The sequence below is a fragment of the Cebus imitator genome, unplaced genomic scaffold (assembly GCF_001604975.1).
Source record: "Cebus imitator isolate Cc_AM_T3 unplaced genomic scaffold, Cebus_imitator-1.0 Scaffold86, whole genome shotgun sequence".
NCBI classification, from domain to species: domain Eukaryota; kingdom Metazoa; phylum Chordata; class Mammalia; order Primates; family Cebidae; genus Cebus; species Cebus imitator.
Window position 1 is genome coordinate 1,246,380 of NW_016107401.1, and position 16,591 is coordinate 1,262,970.

Consider the following 16,591-nt stretch of genomic DNA (forward strand, 5'->3'; position numbering starts at 1 on the left):
GTGTTTCTTTGGGGAACCCTGATTAATACAGCATTCAAACTGAAATAAACAGGTGCAGTGACTCACATTTGTAATCCTAGCACTTTGGGAGGCCAAGGTGGGCAGATCTCCTGAGGCTGGAAGTTCGAGATCAGTCTGGCCAACTAAAAATACAAAAATTAGCATGGCGTGGTGGTGCACATCTGTAATCCCAGCTTCTTAGGAGGCTGAAGCGGAGGTTGCAGTGAGTCAAAATTGCACCCCAGCACTCCAGCCTGGGGAACATTCTGTTTTGAAAACAAACAAAAAAAAAACAAATTGAAAATTAAAAAGTAAAATTATCTTAGTGTTATGATTTTATATGTAGAAAACTCTAAAGATGCCATGAAAATATTATAATCAAGGGGCCTAGCATGGTGGCTCACACCTGTAATCCCACTCTTTGGGAGGCCAAGCTAGGCGAATCACTTGAGGACAGGAGTTAAACACCAGCCTGGCTAACTTGGAGAAAACCTGTCTCTATTAAAAATACAAAAAATTAGCTGGGCATAGTGGCACAAGCCTGTAGTCCCAGCTACTCAGGATGCTGAGATGGTAGAATCACTTGAACCTGGAAGGCAGAGGTTGCAGTGAGCCGAGATCATACCACTGTACTCCAGCCTGGGTGACAGAGTGAGACTCTATCTCAAAAAAAAAAAAAAAATTGATAAAAAGAACATACATAAGTCAATAAATATGATACACCACATAAACAGAATTAAAAACAATAATTACATGATTAGCTCAATAGATTCAGAAAAAGCATTTGACAAAATTCAGCATCCTTTTTGATTAAAAGTTGCAGCAAAACTGGCATACAAGGGACACACCTTAATGTAATAAAAGCCATCTATGACAAACATATAGCCAACATAATAATGGGGAGAATTTTAAAGCATTCCTTTTGAGAGCTGGAACAAGACAAGGATGCCCACTCTCACCACTCCTCCTCACCATAGTACTGGAAGTCCTAGCCAGGACAATCAGACAAGAGAAATAAATAAAGGGCATCCAAATCAGTAAAGAGGCAGTCAAATTCACTGTTTGCTGACGATATGACCATTTACATTGAAAACCTGAAAGACTCCTCCAGAAAGCTCCTAGAGCTGATAAAAGAATTCAGCAAAGTTTCCAGACACAAGATTAATGTTCACAAATTAGTAGCTCGTCTATACACTAACAGTGACCAAGCTGAGAATCAAATCAAGAATTCAATCCCTTTTACAATAGTTGCAAAAAATAAAATAAAACACTTAGGAATATACATAACCAAGGAGTCAAAAAAACTCTACAAGGAAAACTACACAATACTGCTGAAAGAAATCACAGATGACATAAACAAATGGAAACACATCTTATGCTCATGGATGGGTAGAATCAATATTGTCAAAATGACCATACTGCCAAAAGTAATCTACAAATTCAACACAATCTCCATCAAAATACCACCATCATTCTTCACAGAATTAGAATAAAACAATTACAAAATTCATATGGAACCAATAAAGAGCATGCAGAGCCAAAACAAGACTAAGCAAAAACAACAAATCTGGAGGCATCGCACTACTTGATTTCAAACTATACCATAAGGCCATAGTCACCAAAACAGTGTGGTACTGGTATAAAAATAGGCACAGATACCAATGCAGCAGAATAGAGAACCCAGAAATCCAAATACTTACAGCCAACTGATCTTCAACAATGTAAACATAAACATAAAATAGGGAAAGGACACCCTTTACAACAAATGGTGCTGGGATAATTGGCAAGCCACATTAGGAGAATGGAACTGGATCCTCATCACTCACCTTATACAAAAATCAACTCAAGATATATTAAGGACTTAAACCTAAGACCTGAAACTATAAAAATTCTAGAGATAACATTGGAAAAATCCTTCTAGACATTGGCTTAGGCAAGAATTTCATGACCCAAGAACCCAAAAGCAAATTTAATAAAAACAAAGATAAATAGCTGGGACCTAATTAAACTAAATAGCTTTTGCACAGCAGAAGGAACAGTAAGTGGGAATAAACAGAAAACCCACAGAGTAGGAGAAAATCTTCACAATCTATGCATCTGGTAAAGGACTAATATCCAAACTCTACAACAAACTCAAATCAGTAAGAAAAAAACAATCCCTTCAAAAATGGGCAAAGGACATTAATAGACAATTATTAAAAGAAGATACACAAATGGCCAACATACATATGAAAAAACGCTCATCACTAATAATCAGGGAAACACAAATCAAAACCACAATGCAATATCACCTTACTCCACTTAAACAAAAAAGAAGACCAAAGAAAAATAAAAAATGTTGGTTTATATTTATTAGCTGATTTCTATTTCTCCCAGTTTATGTGGTCTTAGGAGATGAAGTCCACTTTATGGTCAGAACAATATGAAGACTAATATTATTGTAAGGACAAAGACTGATAAAATTGCCCAGTCATTGATGTCAGCAGTGCCATGGGTGGTAATTTATTTCTCTCTCAGAAGATGACTTATGTCTACAGATAATAATAATATCTAACATTTACTGAGAACTTACATGTACTTTTTTCCATGTATTAGCTCAATTAATCCTCACAGCAACCTTTTGGGTAGTACTGTTATTCAAAATATGAAGATATGGAGGCTGAAAGCTTGTAAGTAGAGAAACAGACCCAGACTGTAGTCAGTCCCTTATTGCCTCAACCAAATCACTGCTATTAGTTATTAAAAGTTCTTCTGTAAGGCCAGGAGTTACAGAAAATTTCATTAAGAAATCTGCACCAATGTTATTTGGCACTATTATTTATCACCTCCAAGTATTTTTATACCAACATATACTGTGTTTATCATTACATGATGTAAATGTATATTTCCATTAAAAATAGAAATATCCACAATGTACCTAAATATTTTATTCTATTTGACCTAAATCTATGCATGGATGACTTCCAACAAATCTAGATATTTTAAGATGGCTTGAACAAACTGATGTGCTATTCCATCATATTTTCACTCCATAAGAGTACATAAAATCCATGTTTTTATTTCTTATTCTCACTTCAACACTGACATAAAGCTCCTAAACTTTACAACTGACAATATTTTTGTTTTTTGTTTGTTTGTTTGTTTTTTGAGACGGAGTTTCGCTCTTGTTGCCCAGGCTGGAGTGCAATGGCGCGATCTCGGCTCACCGCAACTGCACGATCTCGGCTCACCGCAACCTCCGCCTCCTGGGTTCAGGCAATTCTCCTGCCTCAGCCTCCTGAGTAGCTGGGATTACAGGCATGCGCCACCATGCCCAGCTGATTTTTTTGTATTTTTAGTAGAGACGGGGTTTCACCATGTTGACCAGGATGGTCTCGATCCCTTGACCTCGTGATCCACCCGCCTCGGCCTCCCAAAGTGCTGGGATTACAGGCGTGAGCCACCGCGCCCAGCCCACAAGTGACAATATTTTAAATCAGGAAGAGCCCTTTGAACAATTTGATCCTGAAAATCAGGCATATGAAATAGTTACAGAAAACACAAACATTTATAAAGCATTTTGTGATCATTCTTAACATCTACTCAGAGAATTTTAAGCATGCTAAATACATGAAATTTCTGCTCTTTTGTGTTGTTTCCTTCCATTGTAGTCTGTATTTGTCTAGAAGCTTCTATAACAATACAGCTGACTGAGTGTAAATCGACTAGTGTCAATTAAATCGACCAGTGTCATATGAGGCCTCAGACTGTTACAGCAGTCAGATACATCTTTACCCTGCTGGCTCCTTCCTGACATCATTTAAACAGGCACGTATCTAGCTCATCTTTAAAAAGCAAACTCTCTTTCTCATCACCATGTCCACCCTCTGTCCATTGCCTCTACCTCTTATAGTCAAGTTCCTTGCAAGAATGGTTTATATACTTGTTGGTTTCATATTCTCTCCCTGTTCATACTGTTTTATCCTCTCTGCAGCATCAGATACCAGTGCTCACTCTCTCCTTGAAACTTTCTCCTGATTCCCATAACATCCTCTGTTCTTATTTCCGTTACCTCTCTCTTTTCTTCTAGATTCCCTTTAGAGACACCTTTTCCCTAGATTCTCTCTTCAGATTTATCATCTTCAACTCTCCTGAACTGATCTAGTTCCATGACTCAAATCACCCCCTACTGATGATTAGTCTCAAAGCTATCTGTAGCACCAAATGTTACTCTAGCTGCCTTTTCAACACCTCCACCTGGAAGTCCCTTAGACAACTGGAACTTAAGTTTTCTTCCAGCAAACCTGATCTTTTTACTGTATTCCCTGACAAATATATAAATAGAACCTCAATTCAAACTTTGGCTAAAGCTCACTGCAACCTTTCCAGTTTTCTTCCTAAGTTAAGGAAATGGCCTTTAAACTGCTCTTCCCGCCTCCGGTCTTGGCTCATCTCTCCAATCCTCACCTTGATGCCAAGGGGTCATCCCAAATCACATACCCAATTGTGGTGGTCTTTTTAAATTCCATGGTAGGTGCCCCAAAGACTGCACAGTCCAACATTTCAAGAATGGTATACATGGCCCCTCAACATGAGCAACTGCTTCTCTCCCCAGCTTCACTGCTAAACCACCTCCCTCAACAGCCACTGTACTTTAGCCAGAGTAATCTATATTTCATTCTTTCTCTTGTGCCTTTGCACATATTGTTGATTTTGTTTGCAATGTCCTTCACCAACCCTTGGAATGCCAAAGGAGGGCTCCTCACTGCCCTCTACCAGCCACAGAACCTGGTAGCAAGGGAGAAGCTCTGACCCTACCAACAGCAGAGGCAGTGAAAAACAACCTTGGGATGTACTAATTATTAGACAACTGAGGTTGAGGGAGAGCAAAGAGCAAAGGGTTGGCGAAATCAGAGAGGGGAATAAAAGAGTTAAAAGGCTAGAAAGAAAAAGAAAGTACTAACCTGAAACAAGGAAGGCCTTAAGTGCAGTATTTCATTTTTCAATTCTCAACTCCGCCGAAACGTTTTGGGTACATGGTGTGTGTGTGTGTTTGCATTTGGGGGAGGAAGGTTAGCAGCCTAGGCAGAAACCTGGATAAAAAAGGAAATTGTTCTCCCCTTCCCATTCCTTCTCCTTCCAAAGCAGGAGACAACAGAAGCACCTGTAGTGCTGGCTTCTGATAATTATAATAGCTGATAAATGTCAGCTGGAGGATAATTACCCAGCTGATCCTTCTGCCCTCTTACCTTCACAGAGAACAGCAGCCAACACACCCTATGGCACAAAAGCTGTAGTATTTTTTTTATCTGGGATTACAAAATACCACAGTGTGGAAGTTCTCAAGAAATACTTGCTGATGGACAAACAAAGTAAATCGTCAACATGGGCAAAATGTTGATTACTGAAGCTGGGCAATGAGTTCAAAATGTTCTGAAATAGAAACTTTTTTAAAAAAATGCAGTGAAATCCAAATTCAAGTTATGTGTACATTTAATAAATAGTAAATGGTTACTAAACATGAGATATGTAAAATATCCCACATTTCTGAAGATAATAATAATATCCGAGTTGTCAAAGGCACGTGTGTTTAAGTTCTGCACAATGGCCTAGCACATGGGAGATATATAATAAATGCAAACCCTGTATCCTACGTTATTGGCAGGTCTTGGCTTTGAGCTTTGTACTCAACAGAGTCTAAAGCCATTAGAGAACAGAGGATACCCCTTTAATGTCACCCAGTGCCTTTACATAGCAGTGGTTACTGAACAAGTCAAAAATTTAGTTTTTCATGGAATATATAGTAAAACCTCAATTAATTGGAAGGGGTTATTTTATCTGAGTATAGAAGTGGTAGCTAGAATCTGAGTAGAAGGATATACATGCAATTCTTAATCTATGTTTTTTAATGTACCTTTCTCTCTCTGTCTCCTCCCAGCCATATTTAATTTCACTGGTATCCCAGGAACTAATAAAGAATCAAAGAAGTCACTGCCAAACAAGTTATCTTCAAATGAATAAGACTAAATGCACCAGAGAACAGCTAGAGAAGTGGAGGAGGCTGTAAACACATAGTTACAGGAAGGATCAGAAAGTAGGAGACTCAGCTGAGATCTTTTTGACCCTTACTTCCTTGGCCCTTATCACAGTTGGATAAGGCTACACACAAAAGTACTGGACATTTCTCAGGGAGCCTGAAAAAAGGGAAAGGTGATTGGATATTGTGTGTGCAGGAGGGAAGGCACAGACTCCCACACCTCCAAGACGGAAACAAACAAAGCCAACTAGGAATTTCCCTGTGAGTCAGGGCAGTGTTTGACACACCGCCACTGTTTTATACCTGCTTGTTATAATCTTTGGTGTTCAAAGGCATGTCTATAGTCTACCACGTGGAGAATATGATTAAATCTTTCAGTTACTGCCTGGATTCTTGCCCAGCCTCGAGGCCATTATTCTGCCCATTAGTTCTTGTTGTACTTAACTGTTAATGGAGAAGAAAGTGTGAGGATAGGAATCGAATACATCATTAAGCCTAGACTATACCCCCAGAAGTCAGTCATTTAACAAATTTTTAAGAGGAATTCATGATTAAATCCACACTTCTTTAAAATCATAGTTAATGAAGGGCTCCTTATCTCTATAAGAGTGGATAATTATTACATTTCCATATTTTGTTAATTAGGTCTTTTCAATTATTTAAATGATGGTCTATATTCTAACATTTTGAAATGAAAATGGCAGATGGCGTTGGGGAGGAAGAAAAGTAAAGAATATCAATTTGACTTGATTTACATGTAATTAATGTCTCTCCAGTACTAGTGAAATAATTTTTTATGTAAGAAATTTCATATTTTAATAAAAAGTGAAAGATTATAATGTAAAATATTCTTATTACATAAACAACAGTATATTACCTAAAAGCCCTCAAGTGCAAATTTCAAGTATAAAAAGGTATAGAAATACATGCAATTTAGATACTTTTATCAATGTTAAACAAAATTCTAATACTCTGATTATCCTTATAGGTTGAAAACAGAGGACTAAGTCTGACAACAGAGAAAACACAATCGAAGTGTGTTTAAGTAAGACATTTCAAAAGAAATAGTAATTTAATAAGAAGGGCTACCATTTATCAAGAAATCTACCGTGATCTGTAGTAGGGAATAGTGACTATGCGCTTTGTGTTATTTAATCCTCTTCATAACCCCATGAATAATGTATTTTTACTTCCTATTGTTGAGAAAAGAAAATGTGATTAAATAACTTGCCAAAAGTCACATAACTAGTTATTAGCTATTCCTGGAGACGAAAATAAGTTTATTTCATTCTAAAATCTATGTGTTTATATTGCCCACAGATTACATGTTCTACAAGGATAGGTACCAGTCTAGTTTGTTCTCCACTGGCCTATGCTATATGTTCAATAAATATTAGTGAATTTATGCATGCTTTTCACAACCAGAAAGATTTTTTTTTTTTTTGAGATGGAGTCTTATTTGTTGGCCAGGCTGGAGTACAGTGGCACTGCAACCTCTGCCTGGGTTCAAGCAATTCTCCTGTGTCAGCCTCCTGAGTAGCTGGGATTACAGCTGTGTGGCCACCACACCTGGCTAATTTTTGTATTTTTAGGAGAGACAGGGTTTTACCATATTGGCCAGGTTGGTCTCAAACACCGGATCTCAGGTGATCCGCCTGCCTTGGCCTCCCAAAGTGCTGGGATTACAGGTGTGAGCCACCACTCCCGGCCTGCCATAAAGATTTTATGATTCTTTAGCCATTTTTTAAAAATTGTGCATATACATTCCTAATTTTAGGAATTAGGAATAATAAGAGCTAAAAGCCAAAAGGAAAAACTGCATCTATAAACTTACACATTATAGCAAAATGTATTTTTAAATAAAATGACTTAAGGGTTATAAATTGCCAATTTATATTCACTACGTAAGCTTATTTTCAAGAGGAACCAAGGCCTCTTCCCCATATCAGCCCGTTTCTCAAACTGACCTGATTATGTGGCTGAGGTATTATTGTGAGGTATCAATGTTTTCTCTGGTTTTTCCTTCCCCTTTCCTCCCCGCCCCTTTCCCCCGTTTCCAGAGCTTTGTTCTGTGGCATTGCTTTAGGTAAGTACAGGGCAGGGCAAACAGCAGAGGTGACAGCAAACCTTCCAAATTTTCACTTTTTCAAAGCAAGAGAAACTGAACTGGGGCCATGAGAACAGAGATATCCAACTACTGTGTAGTCCATAAGAGTTTAGAACTTACTCCTTGTGCACCGTTTTTCAGGCCCTTTTACTAATGGATTTTCCTCACTTTTCTCTGAATTTGCTTATGCAAATTCAGAAAATTGATAGAGGTTAAAGACATTACACAGTCCAGCTCCATTATTTGATAAATTGTACAAAAAGCAAACTAAGGCAAGTATCAGCTGCCTTCCAAAGTTCACGAAGAGAGCATTCTGGAAGTTGATAAACCACATCATAGAAATTCCACCACCTCTTTATCTGTAATGAAAAATCAAAGCCTGACTTTTTCTTTTTTAACTACTCACTGTATTTTTAGAAAGACGGGGCAGAACCGCTGTACAACTTCTAAACCCCACATAACAAACAGTACATTCTGGAACGAAACGCCGGCCAATCCGGCTGACAGACGTTTGACCTGACCCAGGCAACGGTTGATGCAGAGTATTTAATTCGGCCCGCCTGTGAATGACGGCGTTTTAGAAAATTCTCCTGTGAGAGACGCTTAGAGGTAGGGGCGTGGAAGGGGGCGGGGAATTTGACGCCAGATAACGGGAAGTGTGAGCTGATTGGCCAGGCTTCTTACTCCACCGCCCTGCCTTTTACGGATCGCGGAGGCCATCCATCAAAAGAATTACGCCAATCAGCGGCGAAAATACCCCCTTCTCGCGAGAAAGCTCCGCCCTCCAATATATTTCTCGGCAGAGCCGACGCGGCCCCTTCGGCTCCGAACTGACTCTGATCTGAGCCGAGTTGTCTCGGCGGCGCTGCCGAGACCTCCACCCTGGACAGTCCCCCTCCCCGGGCCTCTCTCCTCTTTCCTGCGAGTCCCCTTTCCTCGTGGGCCTCTCGGATCTGACATCGTGGGGTGAGGTGAGCAGGCCCGGGGAGGGTGGTTACCGCTGAGGAGCTGCAGTCGCTGTCGAGGTGAGTGGGACTGCGGGGGGGTTGACCGCCAGGTACGGTTGGGGAGTGGGGTTGGGGGCGCGGGGCGCGAAGTAGGTCTGGCCCGCGCCCTTTTCCGCAGTTAACTCTACCGCTGCTGTGAGCACAAGCCCAGGCTAGTCCGCGGCTGGAGGGGCGGAGCCGGCTCCGGCCTCGTGAGGTGCCTTAGTGTCTCCCGGCCCAGCCCCAGGCACTAGTCAGGGGAAAAAGAATGGAACCCCTGCAGTTAGAGGTTCCTCACATGACCAACTCGGAAGACCTCCTGCCTTCCTCTCTTTAAATTGGTGTGAGGAGGGATTTTCCTTGTAACCAGGGCTTAGCTTGTGCTCGGGACAAGGTTGTGTTATGCATAATTAAATCAGTGGAATTCCCAGGTTCATCTTTCAGACTAGGTTAGCACCCCCGCCCCAATACGTCCTCCTAAAGTCACCTTTTAAGTTTCCTTTACTAACAATAATAAAAGTTGGCTAGTTAATATTACGTATTGTGTGCCAAGCACTGTGCTGTACTCTAAGCGGTGAATCATCTTGTTCAAGCTTCACATTCAGCCACAGTTATTGTTACCCTCGTTTTATAAATCTAGAAATAAGCTCAAGCTCATCATTATTGTTCAGTGTTTTTTTATGCACCTACCATAACGTGCTAAGCTCTTTACATGATTTCATTCAACTCACACAAATCTGTGAGGTAGGTCATAAACCTTATCCCTACTTCATAAATGAGGATCTAAGTACAATTATTAAGTAAATTGAACAGTTGATGTTGTTAATGTATGGTAGAATACTACTATTTGCTTTTCAGTTTCTATATCTTGTCTTACGGTGTCTATTCGTGGTTATCTGTTGACAATAAATAACTCGAACAAGTATTTCTTGAAGATTTGCGTTTTATTTTTTCTCAAAAACACGGTTCTCTCCCTCTAGGAACTCAATTTAGGTTGTGACCGACTTGTAGCAGGGAAATAACAGATGGCATTTTGCAATGACTTAGATGCACTAGCCGCATTGGGGGATGGGAGACTTATAAATCACTTCTTGGCCCAGTGCAAAGATGGCCAAGGAAAGCAGGAAGGACTACTCTTACACTCCTTTCTGGTCTTTTTTTTTCTATATATAGATGATTGAGGTACTGACAACAACTGACTCTCAGAAACTGCTACACCAGCTGAATGCCCTTTTGGAACAGGAGTCTAGATGTCAGCCAAAGGTCTGTGGCTTGAGACTAATTGAGTCTGCACACGATAATGGCCTCAGAATGACTGCAAGACTAAGGGACTTTGAAGTAAAAGATCTTCTTAGTCTAACTCAGTTCTTTGGCTTCGACACAGAGACATTTTCTCTAGCTGTGAATTTGCTGGACAGATTCCTGTCAAAAATGAAGGTATGTTTGAAGCTACACTTTCTTAATTTTGCTCAGTCTGTTTTGGAGATGGAATTGTTACCTTTTAGCTGATATTCATAAACTTGACCTTTTTTATTTTCAGCAAGTAGCCAAAACGTTAGTTCTGTCTACTACGGCATTAACATGATTTCTTATCATAATTAAGAGTAGTACATCAAGTATTAGACTTAAATTCTGAAATGAAAAAGTCTAGTATCAAGTAACTAATTGCAGTTTCCTAGTAAGAAAGTTGGCTGTTGTATTTTAAAAAATAAACCCCTTTTTGATAGGTTGGATTTGTCCACTTATTTACTATTTTTAGAAATTATTAGTGACAAAAATTTATTAGAGGCTAGATTGTGGCTAAGAATTAAGATATATTTCTTAATCACTACCCATAAATAAGATTGTAAATGTTTTAGCCTTAGACCTAGTCAAGACTTGGTTATGCTTGGCATTTCCAGCTTCAGTGTACACGCATTAGAGAGGAGAGTGTATCTGCAGGAGGAACAACTATGCTAGATAAGACTATGTAGCTTTCAGAGTTTAACTGTTACAAATGCATCTGCCTTTCCTGTACACCCATGTTTACTGGAGGAAAATAAGATGATGTGACAATTACAAGGAAACTTATATTTTAGTCCTTGGAATCTAACACAGTGCATCATAAAGAAGGACTTCAGTATTTGTTGAAGGTTCAAGAAATGTGTTCAACAGCCTAATAAAACTCATTAGACATTTCATATGTGAAGGCACTACCTTTGATTCTGTAAATGTTGCACAAATGAATAATATACAGCTGTCCCTCAGGTATAATTCACTCTTAAGTGAGAATAAGATCGTTGCTCTTATGCACAAGTCATAATAAGAAAAATAACTACATTATGCCTTTAAAGAGACATAAGTGTACTGCCGAAGAGGTTATAAGAAAAAAGAGAGCACAGAGATAGTAATATTGGTAAAAACTTAGTTTCATTTAAACTGGAGGTAAATGACTGGGTAAAGTTTTGACTGTGCCTCATACTGCAGATATTCAGAATACTAAATGATAAAGATTAGTGAGTAGAACTTTACAGGCAGAGTAAACAGTATATGCTGTAGTATTTTAAAACTGTTTTATATGTGTTCCCACAGAAACAAGAGCCTGGAAAAAATCCAATATCCTGGAAATAAATGGCTTATTTTGTAAATAAGCCATAAAGTGTTTTAGTCCTATGTCTTTGACTAGTTAACTTATTTGGTCAAACTAGAACAATGTTTACTTGTAGTTTTACAGTGATTAAAAAAACACACACATACAATTTTTCTATGCTGAACCAAACATTATACTGAAACGCAGTCCAATTACTCAAAAATTGGTTCCAAGTATGATCCATAGTGTTGACAGGCTATATTTTAGGTATGAGTGGATTGTGTTAAGTCCATCACAGCTGAGAAATAAACCTCAGATATGCATTTCAAATTTGGGTCTCAGTTCTAGATTATCCTTTATGTTTTTATTGAAATAAGGTAGAGTCATGGACTTACTGGTTTTATTTTAGGTACAGCCCAAGCACCTTGGATGTGTTGGACTGAGCTGCTTCTATTTGGCTGTAAAATCAATAGAAGAGGAAAGGAATGTCCCATTGGCAACTGACTTAATCCGAATAAGTCAATACAGGTTTACGGTTTCAGACTTGATGCGAATGGAAAAGATTGTATTGGAGAAGGTGTGTTGGAAAGTCAAAGCTACTACTGCCTTTCAATTTCTGCAACTGTATTATTCACTCCTTCAAGAGAACTTGCCATTTGAAAGGTAAGTGCCCTTTGTTTTGAACAAGACAGATTTGTAAATCAGAATGGTATTGTATGGATATTGCATAAAATCAGTATCATCATAGAATTCTAATAAAAATAAGTAAAATGACAGCTGTGGCTCCTTGAACTTTAATGTCCAGCGTAAGCAGGAAAATGCTCCATTGTCAATAGCTTCATTAAAGCTAATTCTTGGGATTAAAGTACATTTCAACTTATATAGAACCTAGTAGAAAAGCATCTAACACAAATTTATGGAAAAAAGGACCTTCAGTAGATGTTGAAATATTTATTAAAACTAAAAGATCAAGTTATACAAAAAGACAGTTGCAGGTTAAAAAATAAAATAAATAAATAAAGAAAAGAAAATCTTGATATTTGTGGCATAGTACTGTTCATTTTAATTTTTTGGCCCAAATTATTTAAAACAGCCATATGGTACCCTTAAGAAGTTAGTATTTCTGATGGAAAGGGAATTCCTTCAAATAGTTCACTTGGTATGATAAATATATATAAGGTTCACTTTAGAAACTGACATCAATGTTTTTCTAAAAATATCTTGACTACATGTAGTATTACCTAATAAAAACAATACCATTTTCTTTTTAAAGGAGAAATAGCATTAATTTTGAAAGATTAGAAGCTCAACTTAAGGCATGTCATTGCAGGATCATTTTTTCCAAAGCAAAGGTAAATATTTGATAAAGATTACACCTATTTATGTGACTTGTTTTTATATTTGGCATTTACTTTAAATTTCTATCTTTTAGCCTTCTGTGTTGGCATTATCTATCATTGCATTAGAGATCCAAGCACAGAAGTGTGTAGAGTTAACAGAAGGAGTAGAATGTCTTCAGAAACATTCCAAGGTATGTCAAGGACATAGCCTAAATCCTATTAACAGCTGTGAAAGAAAATAAACCTCTTCTATCTCCTGAAGTAAAATGAGATGTCATATGTTTATTTGAAACTTACGTAGCTATCCTCACATTTTTTTAATGAGCAAAGACACATGTTCATAGGATTGCATTTATTAATGTAGTTAAATAAGGTGGGATTTACTTTGAGTAATAATTTTTTAAAATTTATGTACAGATAAATGGCAGAGATTTGACCTTCTGGCAAGAGCTTGTATCCAAGTGTTTAACTGAATATTCATCAAACAAGTGTTCCAAACCAAATGTTCAGAAGTTGAAATGGATTGTTTCTGGGCGTACTGCACGGCAATTGAAGCATAGTTACTACAGAATAACTCACCTTCCAACAATTCCTGAAATGGTTCCTTAATTGGTAAATGTTTTCCTTAATTGGCAAATTCTCCAGATAAAGAAAATTTTCCAATGCCATAATTTTCTTCAGCTAAAGAATAGTAACTATCTTCAAAATAAACAAATGGAGTTGGAATAGTAAAGGGGAAAATGACATCGCTGATCTAGTCAGCTAATATTTGAAGGCCTTCACTATATACAGGTACACTACCTTAGGAGTAAGGAATTATCCAACCTCTGATACATACGTTAGCTGTTCCATTAAATTTTCAGCTTAGAGAACAGCATCCTTGTAGCAATAACATCGTGCTTTTTTTTTAATTGCACATGATCTTGCTGTATGTAGACCAAAACTCTACATTTAAAATTACATAAGCTAAGCTAGACAGCAGCACCAGAAGTCTGAACCATGTATGAACTAATTTGAGACTATTAGCTTATAAGTAAAGTCAGTATGAACGTAGATATTGTACTTAAAGAAAAACTAGGATATGATAGATGGTCTCTACATTAGGTATCTGGAAACTGCCAGGGTGTGTCAACACTATAGTAACCTATCATTGCTATAGCAGCTGGACTACTAAAAAGTAGTTCTATGCATAAAAAATGTCGACGTGCTTTCTGCATATGTGATATACATTCTTGCCATCTAAATTTCCTAACTCAGTGATGATTTATCTTATTCTACTCAAAACTAAATGTCAACATTTAATACATCTACATATGATTATAAACACTAGATGTGAACATTTCAATTTTCTTAGTATTTAGGCAGACTGGCTTCTGTTAAATTGGATTTTGTTTGTTTTCTTTATTTAAATAGGATTATTACAGCACCAAAAAACTTCTCTGAAGCCTTTCTCCTCAACCTTGTTCTATGGATTCTATAATGTTACAATGGATTTAAGCTATGAAGCCTCAAAACACGAGATAAGCATGATGGTCTCAGACTTCAGAAAACTGCCTAATTAATGTTATGCTGTAGTGGAATTATGTTTAGATTTGAATTCATCTGTGAAGCATTCAAATCAAAGCTAAAAGCCTAAATGTGAAACGCTAATGACAAGCCTGAGAAGGTAAACTGTGAATCTTCATTTCTATCATTGATCTAACTTTAGATATTAGATCATTATCTTTAGGTGGTATTGAAAATGGTATTGGAGGAGCCACACTAATACCATCAACTATCAGTCTTCCCACAGCTTCAATCACTTTCATTATTCTAATCCTACTCCTACTTAAATATTAAATTTTAAGTTTATGAAGTTTACGTCAAAAGCAACATTTCACAAGTGCACTTTTAAGGCATAATAAGGGTTAACATTCTAGGCAGTATAAACACACCCCATAATGCAAGTAATAGATAATTCAGAAATGTGGACTTTATTGCTATATGGGAATTACATTTAAATTTGAGGGCATTTTATATAAAGAAAAATACAGACCTAGAAAGTTTGGCATATTCATTAAGGTATCTTTAATATTTTTTTCTAGAAAACAGTTGACATTTGTATCTACGATAAAATTTTTATACAGAATCTACTGCCTCAAACTGAATCCCATCAAGAAAATTAGTTTCTATTGTATTAGTAACTCAGAATAAATTATCACTTCGAAAATTTGCTTTCCCACACCAAGGTAAGTTCAGGTTAGATTCAACATTCCAGAAGTTTTTTTTTTTTTTTACTAAAGACTGTTTTTAAATTAGAGGTGATGGCAGTTTTATAAAAAGAGAATATACTTCCACTGATGCCCTTACTATGCTAAAACAAAGTCTTAAGAAAAACAAGTAGACACCTTCATAACTCTGAATGAGGCTGCTGGGGTAGTGTTTAGGATTCTCCATGTCAGTGAATGTAAGAAGTACAGTGTTAAAGTGTTGTAAACAGTTACTCAGTGCAATGTATAGCCTGAGTCCAGAATGGCTGTAAGCAATTTGACATCATGTTATGGATCAATACACAATGAAAAGCCAAAGAACCACAGTATATCTTAACTTTTATAAACAATGTTTTATGGGTAACTTTTTAGTTTTCCCAAAAGGCTGATAAATTTCAATATTTTGAATATGTCATTGTTAATTTTGAGTTGGCAGAAGTAAACTAACCAACTACCATTATGTTTTAGTACTAAGAGCTATACCTTTCAATAAAGTTACTGAAATGCAATCCTTTGCTGGGTGGTTTTGTTTCTCCTGATTTAATTATCTGTTTTAGCAATGTGTTAGCAGAACATTATAAAAAGCTATCTCTACTATGTTTAAATTTAGTAGAGATGCATAGTACCAGAAACAATAAAATCCCTATTAAAAATAGTATGAGTATTAGCTGATACTTTGTTTTTTTTCTTAGACAAGGTCACTCTTGTCACCCAGGCTGGAGTACAGTGGTGTGATCTTGGCTCACTGTAGACTCGGCAGCCCAGGCTCAAGAGATCCTCCCATCTCAGCTTCTGAAATAGCTAGGGTTACAGGCACATGCCTTGGAATCTGGCTTTTTTTTTTTTTTTTTTTTTTAAAGAAACGGGGGTATCACTATGTTGTTCAGGCTGATCTTAAACTCCTGGGCTCAAGTGATCTGACCGCCTCATTCTCCCAAAGTGCTGGGATTACAGGCATGAGCCACCGCACCTGGCCTCTAGTGTTTTTTTTTAATAGACACAGAGTGATGACAAATAATTGTTTAATGTGCATTAAAAGTTGGTGTTTATGCATTATTAATCCTTTTTATTACTTAGATTCATCACTGCTATGGATGCTATCCTTAATACATATTTACTCTTAGTTTCAGCCCACTTGAAGTTTTGTGCAAGCTCTCTTAACCTAATTAAACAGCATTTCAACAGTGTGGTTGCTAATACCAGGTAACCACAATGTGTTATGTTGCCCTGCTTGGATCAATTATAATTCTTATTAGAATTGAAGCAATAAATATGATTTTGAACTGTTCATGTTCAAACTAACAAGACTTTTTTTTTTTTTTTT

At 37.3% G+C, this 16,591-nt stretch overlaps 1 protein-coding gene across 1 annotated transcript; it reads left to right on the top strand.

The window, feature by feature from the left end:
* Positions 1-8,621: 8,621 nt before the first annotated feature.
* On the top strand, positions 8,622-15,776 carry CCNG1 (cyclin G1). Its single transcript, XM_017534453.1, has 7 exons — positions 8,622-9,148; positions 10,283-10,546; positions 12,088-12,341; positions 12,952-13,030; positions 13,111-13,209; positions 13,436-13,630; positions 14,432-15,776. The coding sequence occupies exons 2-6, from the start codon at positions 10,283-10,285 to the stop codon at positions 13,625-13,627; spliced, it is 888 nt and encodes a 295-aa protein (XP_017389942.1). The 5' UTR covers positions 8,622-9,148; the 3' UTR covers positions 13,628-13,630; positions 14,432-15,776.
* The last annotated feature ends 815 nt before the right edge of the window (positions 15,777-16,591 follow it).

What these genes read in the sequence shown, in the direction of transcription:
- CCNG1 (XM_017534453.1), top strand. Translation starts at nt 10,283, where the DNA reads ATGATTGAGGTACTGACAACAACTGACTCTCAGAAACTGCTACACCAG. An exon ending in GATTCCTGTCAAAAATGAAG is followed by an intron (nt 10,547 to 12,087) that starts GTATGTTTGAAG and finishes GTTTTATTTTAG; the next exon opens with GTACAGCCCAAGCACCTTGG. An exon ending in GTCTTCAGAAACATTCCAAG is followed by an intron (nt 13,210 to 13,435) that starts GTATGTCAAGGA and finishes ATTTATGTACAG; the next exon opens with ATAAATGGCAGAGATTTGAC.